We start from the raw sequence: 13,961 nt of genomic DNA on the forward strand, positions 1-13,961 counted from the left end.
GCCTAATCGTGTTACAGTGCTTTGAGATAATGATCTAGATCACACACTCACACATAGAAACACACACACTGGCCAGCCTGTCATAGCCATCAACGCTCCATTGGCGTGGGCAGCCGTGTGTGTCACTCTGGCTGTGTTTTGGCCTTTTTCTCAGTGTGTTTCTAAGAGCCTGATGGCTTTAGTTACCTACAGAGATGTGTGTGTGTGTGTGTGTGTGTGTGTGTGTGTGTGTGTGTGTGTGTGTGTGTGTTGGTGTGTGCGTAGGTGCATGCAGGTATTCATGTGCAGAAGCATGCTGTTCGTTGCTGTTGTGTAAGAGAAGAGATGATGTTGGGCTGTTTTTTTTTTTCTTTTTCTTTTTTATACATTGCTACAGGTAGGCGTTTTTAGAGTATTGTGATGGGAAAATGATTTATTTTGTGATTATGTGTAAGTAAGTAGTTTACGATGGTAAGTGTGTTGTCTTGTGTAATGTAATCTTTCTGTATGCAGTATTTTTGCATGTTTATTTGTGTTTGGGAGTGTTGTTACATGTGATTTTCAGGGCAGAAGAACCGTCTGTGTGTGTATTATATGGATTGACTGTCTGACCAGAGAAGTTTACTTGAAGGGCTGAAACTCTCTAACATGAGAGACAAGACTGGACGCTAGGAAGATGTTTCCTAGCGTCCAGTCTTCTTCTTCCTCGCCTTTCTTGGTGTATTGCTGCGCTTCTTTGTGTGTTACTGCAACAAACTGTCCATCAATGGAATAGCACTGTATGTGTTGCATGTTGTGTATAGCAGCACCCGTGTACTAATGCACAATCCAAACAAAATGGCGTCCCACCAATAAAAAACATTTCTGCCTAGTATAGCTGCACAGTATACAAAAAAAATCATATTGGGATTATTTTGGCAGATACTGCGATTGCGATTTCAGTTGGAATGGTTGTTTTTGCATTTCATTTTCACAGAACAAAATATAAAAATGATGATGATGTGATTTTTGTTGGCTCTTGTACCAAACAAACATGTTTGGAGAATACAATTTGCAGGTTGGGGCGTTTCTGTAGCACCACAACGCTGATGGTGCTAACAATACACAACAATGTTGTGACACTTTTTACCTTTATCAAAATAATTGCAGCTCCTGCGATTTGGATATAGCACTTAGCTAATTAGCTATTTCAATTTTAATTATATTTCAAATAATTGTGCAGCCCTACTGCCTAGTAACATTAGTCGTCAAAAGCTTCACAGGGTGCCTTTAAGTAATGGAGAGATGAGCCCTCCTGTAATGTCCCGTGTCCTTAGTGACACTTGTGGCACATAATTGGTAATAGGAATGATTTTATCAGTTTCTAAAGTTTTTAAACTTCTACGTTTTGAACAAATACCACCATCAAGAAAGGTCTTTATATGCAGTGTATAAGTGATTTTTGTTCATGGAAAGGCAGTTTTGGAGAATTCTCAACAGTGTCTTGTGATTGTCAGTTTAAAAAACCTCATCATTAAAATTGCTACAGGAAAAATAGAAAATAGGGCTGTTTTATAACTGACCACTGCACATTTTAGGTTAATCTATTTTGGAAAGGCTTTTTTAGGTGCAAAAGGCTCAATTTATTTTTCTTCTCTGCCATATTTGGACCATGTACTCCTTCATTTGAAAAGTGTAAACATGAAACTTTGGGTTTCAGGATTTCAACAGCCAGATCCAGAGCCCAGAGCCTGGCTTGCCTAACTGATGTTGTGCTGAAAAACTGTTTCAGTTTATAATTGTTTCCATGCACCGTAATATGTCTGTGTATTTGGGCAATTTAAATGGGCAAATTGTATGACATGTTCATCACCCTAGGCCTTTACAAAAGGAGTTTTGTTTCTGTACTTGGCACCACTCTCCATCAGTGTTGTTCATGGCTCATCATTGCTACTAACTTGTGTATGTGTTTCTCTGACTGAGCATTTACTTTTTCCTCTTTGCATCCCTTTCCAACAGAGCTCTAGTAATGGAGCTCCACAGGGCCACAAGGTGGAGGGCGGTTCCCTCAGCCCAGAGGTAGTGGAGGAGCAGCGGTTGGCAGACAGCAAGCGTGTTGGCCGGGACCCTGACACCCGATCAGTGTCCCTGCTAGAGCAGAAACGCAAAGTGGTCTCCTCCAGCATTGATGTCCCTCATGCCAGGTAGGATTTTGTGTGTGTGTGTGTGTGTGTGTGTGTGTGTGTGTGTGTGTGTGTGTGTGTGTGTGTGTGTGTGTGTGTGTGTGTGTGTGTGTGTGTGTGTGTGTGTGTGTGTGTGTGTGTGTGTGTGTGTGTGTGTGTGTGTGTGTGTGTGTGTGTGTGTGTGTGTGTGCGCCTGTTCTTTGACAGTGAGAGTCTGATACTGTCCTAGAGGGAGTTTTGCTTGAGGTCATACATGCAGAGTTCATTGAAGGTATATGGCATAGATATGTCATCTCAAAAATAGGACTGAGTTTATGTGGGCTGACATCCCATTTTTTGGCAGCCCACTGAATGCAATGCCATTTGACAGGAATCCACTTTTACTCCAGTACATATGTATATTTTATCATATGCCATCATACATGTCACACTTCACGTGTCAGTGCTAACTATTGAAGGGTTGGAGCAAAATGTAATTTCAATCCCATGTTGTTGCCTTAACTTTCTCAAGCAATTATGGTTATGGGTAAATTACATGCCTCTGGTGGTTTCCAAAATTGTAGAAGTGGTGCAACATGGATCCAAGGCCATGAGAGTCAACTAACATAGTAAATTACATCAGTTACCCTCTTGTGTGTTTCCTGCTTGACAGCAAAGATACTTTAGACTTATAGATACTGTGGCCTTACAGCCAAGATAGACACTAGAACAAATATGCTTGAAATTTTTGTTGGAGAACAGCTATTGCTTTCATGTTTTATTGAAATTGGGGTACATTCCTCACACTTTAAGTGACTCTCTATACAATATATACACACATACATACATGCATACATACATACATACATACATACATACATACATACATACATACATACATACACACACACATACTCACACAAACACACACATGCACACAGACAAATATTATTTTAAGATGGTCAGCATAATCGACCACTGATGCTGGTCCACCACAGGACTATTAAACTTTAATAGGCAGCACTGCACGGCAGTGAAGTGCCAATCTAATAAAGAAACAACACTCTTTCACTATTAAATGTGAAACACTAATATCTTGTAAAGCCCTGCACAGTTATCGAACATCACTCCCCATTACTTGTCTCTTGCTGCTGGAAGAGTCCAATCGATGGCAACTTGCTGAAAAGTACAGTAAAAGTCATCCATTGGAGCAGCTTTATCACTGCATCCTGAGCCCTGCTTTAAATTTAATAGTTATTTGCCGATGAAGCATTGATTTGGTTCTCTCTTGTTTCCCATTAAGAGGAAAAATGTCTTTTTAAATTCAATCTATCACATGGATTAGACAGAAGTTTTACACCTGTCCCTCTATAATTACCTCCTTGCATAGGGATTGCAATAATATTGATATTTATATGGTTATTGTGGAATGGCTTATTGATTATCTCATTGCCCTTGCACAAGTTCAGCTTGTTGCCTCAGCGCAGGGACGACCACTTTATAAGCCAAGTTCCTGTTTATTCCCCTAATGAGACCAAGGAGCAACAAGAAAGCCATGGGGAATGTCTTATAAATCAGAATTTACCCTAATCGTACAGCAATCCGGATATAACGATTAGGAGAAAGCATGACCTTTAGAATGAGTCACATCTTTTCAGTTAACAGTACCGGCAGATGCTTCCAAAATTTCAAGAACACACCCAAGCTGTGTTCCTGGCCAAAATTCCAACAAGAATGTGCCAGAGTTTGCTGTGTTTTTATTTAGCCTGCCTGGGCATCTTTGAAGCATTAAAAGTGAAAGAATTATCAGCAGTAGTCCTCCCATAAGTAGAAACAACCAAATATAAAGGTTAAATTTACTTTTGGTGAGAAGCTCTCAGTGTTTCAATAGTGTGCTGAGCTTTATCTTCCTTTGTCTGTGCCTCCACCTTAGGAATTAAGTCATCTCTTTCTAGGTAAGAGAAGGCCATGTGTTGGTAGGACACCTTTTGCACAATCAAGACATCCTGGAAAGTGTGTGTGGTTGTATGCACTCCATGTATAATTTCTGCAAATGTTACAAAGTGTTTGTATATAGCTTCCCTAAAAATATTTATTTAATATTCTGCATTTATTTAAAGGTTACTGTGTAGAGAGACACAAGAAACATGGGGAGAGAGAGAAGGGCATGGCCTGCAACAAAGGTCCCATAATCTAGTTTCGGTAACTGAGATTAAAAATTGGTGTGTAGTAAGGTTTCTGTAGAAGTAAAGTGTCACATTTAACTCCCTTCTTACATTTTTTCTACTTTGAAAAATCCTCATAGTTGAAGTTCAGGGAGTTCATCCCTTCTTAATGTCAAAGACGTTTTTCATGTCTTAATGAAAAGTCCCAGTTTTTAGCCAACAGCATAGACTTGACATCTAATTATTTTGTGTGTAGCACTTCAAAGCCTGGTACCCAAAATCCAAAGATCTATTGTGCTTGTCAAGTGCTAAATCAAACTCACTGCAAAACCAGACTTAAAAAAAAAATCAATTTCAGCCCAATTTTTAAAGTGCGCTTGCGCAATCAAGAACATGAAAAGTTCATTCCTGCCACATCTTAAGAGCAGGTAGGAGCCTGAGCTATTTTCTCAGATATCTCTATAGTGACCTCTTCAGTGCACAGCACCATTATTGCCTTAAGATTAAGATCCATGGCTCTCATCCTCTGCACACCTGCGACCGATTTTCAGGCCTGCTCCAGCCCCAGGGAAGAAATGGTGTCACCACCGACCACAAAGTACCGTTTATCTGTGTTGGAGACAAGAGGGGAGAAGGAGGGAGGCAGGATGCTTGGAGGGATGGTGGAAAGGGGACAAGGCAGTAACAAGGGGTGAAGGAAATGTGCGCATGTGTAGAGAAGGACAGGGGGGTAAAGGAGATGGAGAGAGCATGTGTAAGAGTGTGTAACAGTAAAGATAACAGCAAAAGAGAGAGGAGAGAGAGAATGCCTGAGGATTTTTTTCGGAGCTAACTCTCCAGAGAAGTCTGACCTTGAGGTTGTTAATTGCACTCTGAAAAGTTCCCTCTCTGCTGGTGATTTACCAAGAAAATGTCGGGCTGTTTGATGGCTCTCCAGGTCCCTTGTAACCCAGATACAATAGGTTTCCTACCTCACTGGGAGTCACTGAAGTACCCCAATGCCTCATCTGCAATCATTGGGAAAATAGAGGAAAAATGACAGTGTGCTGTATAGATGTTAGGCCTCGGGGGTTTTTTGTAGCCACATTTCATGGGTCTGTCAGCCGGTCCAGCTCTCATTACTTTATTGAGTAGATTCCTTCATCGTATTTGTTTACAGCACATTTACTTCACCCGCATTTTGTCAGATCTTGCGCCAAAAATCAATAGGTGTCATTCGATGATTGACCTATTTTCTGCATTGGCCCAACTCCCAAATGCCCTAAGAAATGGTTTCCTTTATGAAGCATTTTTAAATGTGCGTCTCAAAATACAGAGGCAAGTATTGCTCGCTGTGGCAGATTTCTGATTTGTTTACACCGTACTTATTGTGTGATTCTCTTCTTACTGGATGCTCAGACATCTCTTCTCATTGTCAGAGTGTGGTCTAAGCCAGCTGCTGGGCCTGCTCCTTCCGCCAAGGGCTTATGTTTTCTCTATGCAGGAAACAGTCAATTGTAACAAGAGCTGGCGGGGGCAGACCAGTGGAAACGAATGACTTGGCTTTTGACAAATAGCATTCTGGAGACTAATTGCTAGCAGGGGAAGTGAAGTATAACCTTAGTTGAAGGGGAAATCAAGAGACTGCTCTGCTTATTATTGCAAAACCCAAAAACAACAGATCTGGGGGTTCAAATCCTTTCCTGCTCAGATCGCCTACAGTCAGCACTCCCTTTCTAGCGTGAACCAAGTTTACTCATGTTTCTTAAAATAACTGGAACCCTTGCTGGCCCTTCACAATGTTATATTTGTTTCCTTTTTATATCCAAGCTCGACACAATGACCAGATTTAATTTGATTTATGGTAACTGATCATTTCATGTAGCTGTAAATTAAAGCAAGGAAGCTGGTGTGGGTGAGTGGGACAAACTTCAAAACCTAATTCGACGCCAAAACAAAACAGTTTATTGTTGTTGATCATTTTTATTGTTGACACATTGCTGAGCAAGCCATGTGTTCCACACTCTGAGCCTTGTGCATCAGCCAACTCAGACATGGAAGGGGGCTAAAGACTCCACATCCTGTGCAAAAAGAAGTCCAAAGGGACTGTCAGATTATTATTTGGCTTTTGATAAAGTGACATGGCTCTGTAACCTGCCTGTTTTCCCTCTGCTAGTGGGTTTGTTTGTCTTTATGGTCATTCTTACCTTTTTGGAACACTGTTATTGCTCTTACTCCTTTTGCACAATGTGTTTGTGTTTGTGGCGAAGGAGGGCGTTTGAGTTTCGAAAAAAGAGAAAGGAGGGGAGGGTGGGGCGTGTGCATGAGAGCAGTGTGGGTTCGGCAGAAAGCAAGTGACAGAGAGCGAATGAGAAAGATGCTCAGCATTTTCCAAAGAAAACAGTTTTCCTGGTTTAGATGCCAGTGGAGTTCAGAAACCATGTGATTACCATCTGAAAAGACAGCTCTCATGAGCTCTCTCGCTCTCTCTCTCTTTTTTTCCTCTCATTCACTGCCTTGCTCTCCCAGTCTCAATGCACTGTTATCTGATTGAACACTGAAGTTTTTGCGGCAACAAATTGCTTGACCAAACCAATTGTGTTAAGTATTCTGTTAAATTTTATCAGATGGGCCTAACTACACAAAGCTAAAAATACCAGAAACAGAAATGTGCTTGTATATATATATAGGGGTCATTGCCCAACATGTTTAATAGAGGGCTCTTGTTTTTGAGCCACGATGGCTCACCAAATTCAAAACACTATGGGATTTGTCATAATGACAAATTTAGCAGGTAGTGTTTTTTAAGCAAAATGGCAAACAATTGTTCTTAAAACAAATGGAAACACCACATTTGGTTCCAATTGGTGCATGCTGTTTATTTGAATCTTTCTTCATTTTTACACTATATTAATTGGTCCTTCTAATACTGTAATCTTTGGTATAGTGTGCAAAATCTAAATAATGACCAGATACTGTACACATTTATTAAAAGAATCATACAAAGCGCTTTGAAAAGTAGTAAATAAAGTCAACTGTAAAAATAAAAATTAGCATGCTCAGTAAGGATAGGTCTTAGAAGTAGATTTTAAAAAGGTGTTTAAATAAAGGTTTATATTTAACCAGCATGAGCTTATCAAAACGGTTAGTTTCACTGTCTAGGCTCTCTGATGGTAAAAGCCTAATGTTGTTTTTAATCTTGGCTTTATAAAATCCAGTAGGGACCAACCCGAGGTCCTCAGTCTGGCTCATGTGGGGTTAAAAGGACTGTGATAATATCTTGGTACCAGGTGTTTTTATGTTTTGAAAGGGATCAGCAAAATCTTAAAATCAATTCTGAGAGTATCAGCTAACCGGTACAAACACTCTAAAATTAGAGTGATATGATCTCATTTTTGTCAGAGTTACACATTAGCTATCATGTGCGCTGTTGTAATATCAGATCCATTCTCTAACCTCCCACTTTCCATCTTTAGTGTCTCTGCATGATATAACTCAGTTTAATAGGACAAAATGAGATCGTCTCTCTGCTGGAAAAGAATAAATGCGCAGGAGATGTGAAAACCAGCTGAGACAAAAGCACCTTGTGTGCCTCAGGTTGTCATTTCTAGCATGAGTGATTTTCTTGAGGGAGCACATCTTATTAAACAATGGCCTACATGGATAACTTAAATATCAAGTTATGTGTTTATTGGCTCTTTCTATCTCTACAAGCATGAGCCACTGACAAGTGCCATCTAGAAAGTAGTTTAAATGGGCTTGCCAGTGTTGTCACTAGGTTGACTGCTCTGGGTGGGGGTGTGGGGGGTGTGGGGGGGGGGGTGTGTGTGTGTGTGTGTGTGACCATCCTCAGCACTGTTGCCAGATTGCGTACATTTAAAAAATGCTGATATTTTGGCCTGACTTTCAGACATTTTGGATTGATTGTACTGAATCTGTAATCTCAAATGCAGTTGTTGAGTATTCATGGACCCACCCCACCCTGCTGTTAACTCAGCTTTAGATTTATTGCATACAGACTAATCAAAGGCATAGCCCCTCACTCTTTGTCAATATCTGTGGCACACTAGCAAGAAACAGGCAAGAGTAGGTCTACAGTGGCTCATTGGACAGGTTCTGGCTCCTGAGAAAACGACCACCTGTGATGCCGGAGGATCAGAATTGTGAGTTTAAATTTATATGCAAATTGACTCTTTAATTAAGCATGCTGAATATCAGGGAGTGTGAGTGTGGAGGAATGGTTAACAATGGATTAGTCGACGGTCAGCCTAAATTCACTGTGATCTTTTGCCAAAGCACTGCACTGTGGCAAACGTGCGCAGGCAACGTGTGTGTTGTTGTTTTGTTCTCAATCCAAGATTTACATTCACTTGAACAACAAAAGACTTGAGAGCTACTTGCTAAGTTCATTGGCGTATATTTTGCATGCTAATTACAACATCAGTTTTTGAGAATAGAAAGATTATCGTGACATCTGCACCATTTTTCACCCTGTAGGTTCACTAAATGCAGTTTGAATGAAATAAACACTGTCTTTAGTTTATCTAAATAATTTGACACTCTAGAAGCCTTATGCTGATTGCTTTGACACTATTAGTGGAATTGAGTTTTCATGTGTAACATTCATTTTGAAGCCATCAGCAAAAAATCTATTTGCAGTTATTGATGTCGTGAATAAACATAACGCATCGTCTTAGGAGTTTGAACACCATTTATGGCTGTCAAGGGAGTGTGACTAAATGTGTTGGTCTGACAGCACCAGTGCCATGAATTAACAGACAAATCAATCTAAAGCCTCACAGAAAAATGTCACTAATATGCTAATTTGTCCTACATTGCAGTAGTTTTATCTGTAAGGTAGTGTTGTGTTCAATCATTCCCTGCCTACTATCTATAATGCATTGTGCAGGGCCTCGAAGCTGATGTTTATGTGACAGCAGGCTCTGTGGGCCCTCTGTTACTTCAGACTAATCCATAGTCCCCAGCTTTAATGGACTGATGGCACAGAGTGCTGTAGGAGAAAAAAAGCTCTTATTGATTCTATTGACAGACCTGCATTATGGTTTTCTACGGTATATACGAAGTGGTACTAATTGACAGCAGTGTTAAGTGTCCCACATCATGTCCAAACAGAAGCACTAATGAGGGGATGAAATTAGTGTATAGTCCATTTAACAGCCATTCTCTTAGGTATGAAGTGAAACTTTTACCCAAACTGGGCAGTGAAGTCAGCACACTGTTAATGTCAGTTTGTAAAGTGATGAGAAAACGTGTAATAATCATTTCACACAAGTTGCCTGTTGAACTGGGAAGATGGAGTCATGCACCACCTACCATACAACACCCATGCTCATTTGGTTCTAGCATACAGAATGAACAGGGAGTATTATTATGTTTTTGAACTGACAATATTTATGTAAAATTTGAGCATTACTACAAATGATCTTAACCCAGTGTTTATAGCCTTGTCATTATATAGCATCATTGACCTAAAATCCTAGAACATGACAATATTGTTAGGTAATTTTATTTACAGTCCCAGTCAAAAGTTTGGATTGGAAGTGTGGAATTTTGTCTGATCACTTGTATTATATGTTTTCTATATTAAATTTAAGTCAGTTAACTTGTCTTTCCATAAAGCAGCATTTGTGTTTATTCAGAACATGTATTCAAGCAGTTTTTTTTTTAGTTTTTTACCTAATAGTCAAAAAAGGGGAAAATTGTAGTTCTTGTTTTTTTTTTAAATTATTTATTTTTGCTTGAAGAGTTTTATCTATTTGTTCAGTAAATAATAATAAATGCTCTAACAATAGAGGAAGAAAAACACATAACTGCATGTGAGAAATAAATCTCGAATACAAAATGTACTAAATATGGATTGCAAGATGAATTATTGTGCACCTCCTGTCATAATTTAGTATTAATATTACTGTACTGACCCAGGCAAAGTTTTGGTTTGGGGCAAAGACATTGTGACACAGCGGGGAGGCGACATGCTTCTCAAGTGTAACCTATTAAAAACAAACCCAGCCCTGCAGAAGTACTCCCTCCCTGCATTATTTCTAATTATGGCCATCAATTTTGAGGCTCCATTGACCTGTCTGTTGTGAATTATTGATATCTGTCAGGCTGACAGGCTTTATTAATTAAAATGGAGATGTACTAATTAAGAGCACGGCATGAGGGTGTCATAATTGTAGCCCCGTTTTAATTTGAGTGTCGCTCATCAATTTTATCACAGTTTAGCAGAGTGGGCGCGGCATGACAGAGGGGTGGGCGAAGATAGGGTGGAGGTGCCCTCTCGTGACGTGTGCACGTGTGTGTGTATGTATGTGTGTTATGGTATACGTGCACGAGCCATCATTTGATACCACTCCAACTTGCCACTTCTCAGATTGTCAGCATCGCCTGCTTTAAAGATCACGTTATAATGACTTCCTTTCTTTGTTCATGACAGTTTGCATGAGAACATTAATTATTCTTTGACAGGCCCATCCAACAGCAGAACATATCAGCTGCTCACCACACAATTTTAATGTGGGGCTTTCTTAAATGTTCGTTTAATCGACTGAGACGCTCAATTTGATGAACAGGGGAGTGATATGAAAAACAGTTTTTGTGAGCTTCTGTAATTTGCGTTAGTCTCATGCAGACACGCATTTTAAAAGGGAACAATGTGATTCCTCCCAGATGAGAGTCTATCTTCTGGACTTGGAATGCAGTGTGGAAAAACCCCGTGAAGAACTGTGACTGCCAAACAGTTCAGTATGTCTTGCTTAGTACGGTTCAGTGCATCTGTTTATCAGAGTACTTGTGTGTGCATGCACATTTACTCTTGACTCACATGCATCTGCAGGGATGTTAACACTTATGTACATTATGGAAGCAGAGATTTCATATGATTGATAAATTAGCTCAGCTATATTATTCACCAGTGGCATCTCTCTCTGCAACCCCCCCTCCTCTGTGTCATATCAGGTCACAACACAAGTGTCTATCCTTTTCCCACCAGATGTTGTTGTGTTGTGCAGCCACTCAGATAAATCTCACATCTTCCTGTATGTCCTTCAGGTCCCTGAAGCAATGTTTTTACCACCACAATCCGTCGATACTGTCAATAGTGTCTGTACTAGTGTAACCACAGGCGAGTCACCGATAATGATAGGACACCAATTACCTGCCAATTAGCAGTTTGGAAGGACAAGACGTAACACCATGCTGATAGTAAACTGACCTTGAATCCCCAAAGTGTCCTTCAGTGTTGTCAGAGGAGCACATGTTGAGAGCAAACAAGTAAACGTTCATTGTTGTCAGGATCCTTGTCAGGCTGTAAAATGTTTTAAGGTAGACTATCAAAGTATATTCCTGTACATTTACACAGTCTCATTCACTCAGAATTAAAGTTGTGTAACAGATTTGTAGACTAGACAAACCCCTCATATGATCCTAACTCGTGTAATGAATCAAAATCATGATGCCTGCACTAGTGTTAATTCCCAGATGTAGTATGGATCCACCTTCTGGACTAACAGATGTATTTAAGATATTTACACCACGGGAGAAGCTCTAATGTGTTTAGCGCTGTGGCATGTAATTTCACCTCCAAGACAGCAAAAAGATCTTTCACACATGCAGCAGTCGTGCAATCTTAAAGTGGTGTTCATGCAACATGCATCAGATGACCTTTCAGCGCAGATTTGCTTGATTTACTCTTAATTTTCTTCGGTAGAATCATATTTAATGACAGGAATAACATCTCAGCTACAAAAAACGAGAAAGCCATTTGACATGCAGCATCTCAACAGTTGGCATCCTCTGAATTCTGTTCAACACTGCTGAAACCCGTACACAGTTAAATAAGCCAGACATTTAGTCAAAACTATCCCACAGATGTCTTTCCTCAACAAAGAGACCTTATGTTGTGAGGAGGGAGCGATAAAGTTAATTGAAAGTTAGCCATTTGTTAGTCGGACATCTGAGAGCCATCTGCCAGGGCCGATCTACATAAAATTGTTCCCGAATAGGACAACAGTGGAATATCCTTTTACTTCATAATCTAATAAGGGGTTTCCATGGTCTTTGGTGTCTCTAAGATCTAAAGCTGCGAGTAGGCAGCAGACCAGAACTGTAAATAACCCACTAGGCACTTCCAAAAGAAAATTCAAAAGGCAATCCATCATCTGTTGGGTTTCCAGCTCACACACTTGGCCACATATACATACAGTGGAGCCTAACAAAGACATACAGATATGGCTACTATTTCCTATTTTATCCTTCCTTAAAGTTGATCTGTATATGAGAGACTCACAGGTGGACTTGTTTTGAAGCAAATAGCTTCATGATTTCAAAATTTGATACATGCTCTTCTGATTTCATCTCAGTCTTTTGAAGTGTTCTCAACTTTGTATTTCTGTTTACTTTCTATTATTGTTGCTTTGATCTTCTTGACTTTCCCTCAGAAATCAACATTTAAAAGCCTCAAAATGAATAACAACCTTCTGTTGTGGTGCTAAAATTGTCAAACTTAAAGCGGTAGACCCCAGCTGCTTCACAAACGTACCAAATCATAATTGGGCCTTGCCACACAACCACCAAATCTTTCGAATAAGATAAAGCTTCAACTGTTGTATCTCTTCTCTGTCGGGGTTCTGTGTAATATTCTCTCTGTCTTTAACTCACACTCACTTTCTCTTTGTCTCCCTCTCTCTGCCGTCCTTTGTTCTTCAAAGACATTGGTCATTAGCCTCACTAGCTTCATGTGCAAGCCGGCAGGCAGTGGCATGGTTACCACAAACACACCCACACATGCATACACACACAGACGACCCCCTGAAGGTAAAGGTTAGTTTTGCACTGTTCTGCTTATCCTCAGCTTGTTGTCCCTTGTCACTGTACAGAACAGCTTGTAAGAGGCTAAACAGTCAGCAGTGTCACTTCTAGCTTTGGGGTTAATCTAGTGCGTGGGTGTACGTGAGTGTACACATCCACGGAGGTGTTGGAATTCAGAAGACAGCTGGTACAGTTCCCCCCTCAACCCCCACTGGGAGAGGTTGTTCAGACCATCTCCTGTTTTCCTCAACACACATACACCCCGCCCCCACCATCATAGAGCTCTTAATATCAACAAGGCAGCAGTTTGCCCAAACTACACACTTATCACATCCCTCCCTCCTTCTCTCCCGTCCCTCCTTGTAAACAATGGGAGCCAGTGGCTTTGGTCATGTGAGCTACCAGCATCTGCAGACGAGGTTGTTATTGTTTTGATTTGGGTTCCACATGCTGAACTTGACTCCTGTGTGTGTGTGTGTGTGTGTGTGTGTGTGTGTGTGTGTGTGTGTGTGTGTGTGTGTGTGTGTGTGTGTGTGTGTGTGTGTGTGTGTGTGTGTGTGCGCGCGCAATCATTTTAGGGGTTTGGGTCGGGTGGGACTCCGATGTTCTGCCAAACTAGAGGGCTGCCGGCAGAACTTGTGTTCATATTCTGGCGTTGAGTGTGTACTTGTGTGTGTGAGGATTGTGCTAGCTTTGGCAGCACCTCACTATGAGCTGAAAATGGATGTGTTTACCAGGGGCTTTTCTCTCTCTCTCTCTCTTAAAGATCCCTCTAATATTTTCTCTCTTGCAAGCGTTTGAGACTCATAGCCTTGATGGAGGGAAACATAACATCCCCATTAGACACGCACACACACACACACACACA

The 13,961-nt window shown here is 40.6% G+C and overlaps 1 protein-coding gene across 3 annotated transcripts in view; it reads left to right on the top strand.

Moving 5' to 3' along the window:
- The window catches only part of znf704 (zinc finger protein 704), a 47,847-nt gene that overhangs the window by 4,639 nt on the left and 29,247 nt on the right, over positions 1–13,961 (top strand). For all 3 annotated transcript variants that reach the window (XM_056399166.1, XM_056399168.1, XM_056399167.1), the window contains exon 2: positions 1,978–2,162. In XM_056399166.1, coding sequence (XP_056255141.1) covers positions 1,978–2,162 — 185 coding nt within the window. The remainder of the gene's footprint in view (positions 1–1,977; positions 2,163–13,961) is intronic.

This window comes from Seriola aureovittata, chromosome 16 (genome assembly GCF_021018895.1).
Source record: "Seriola aureovittata isolate HTS-2021-v1 ecotype China chromosome 16, ASM2101889v1, whole genome shotgun sequence".
Taxonomy (NCBI): Eukaryota; Metazoa; Chordata; class Actinopteri; order Carangiformes; family Carangidae; genus Seriola; species Seriola aureovittata.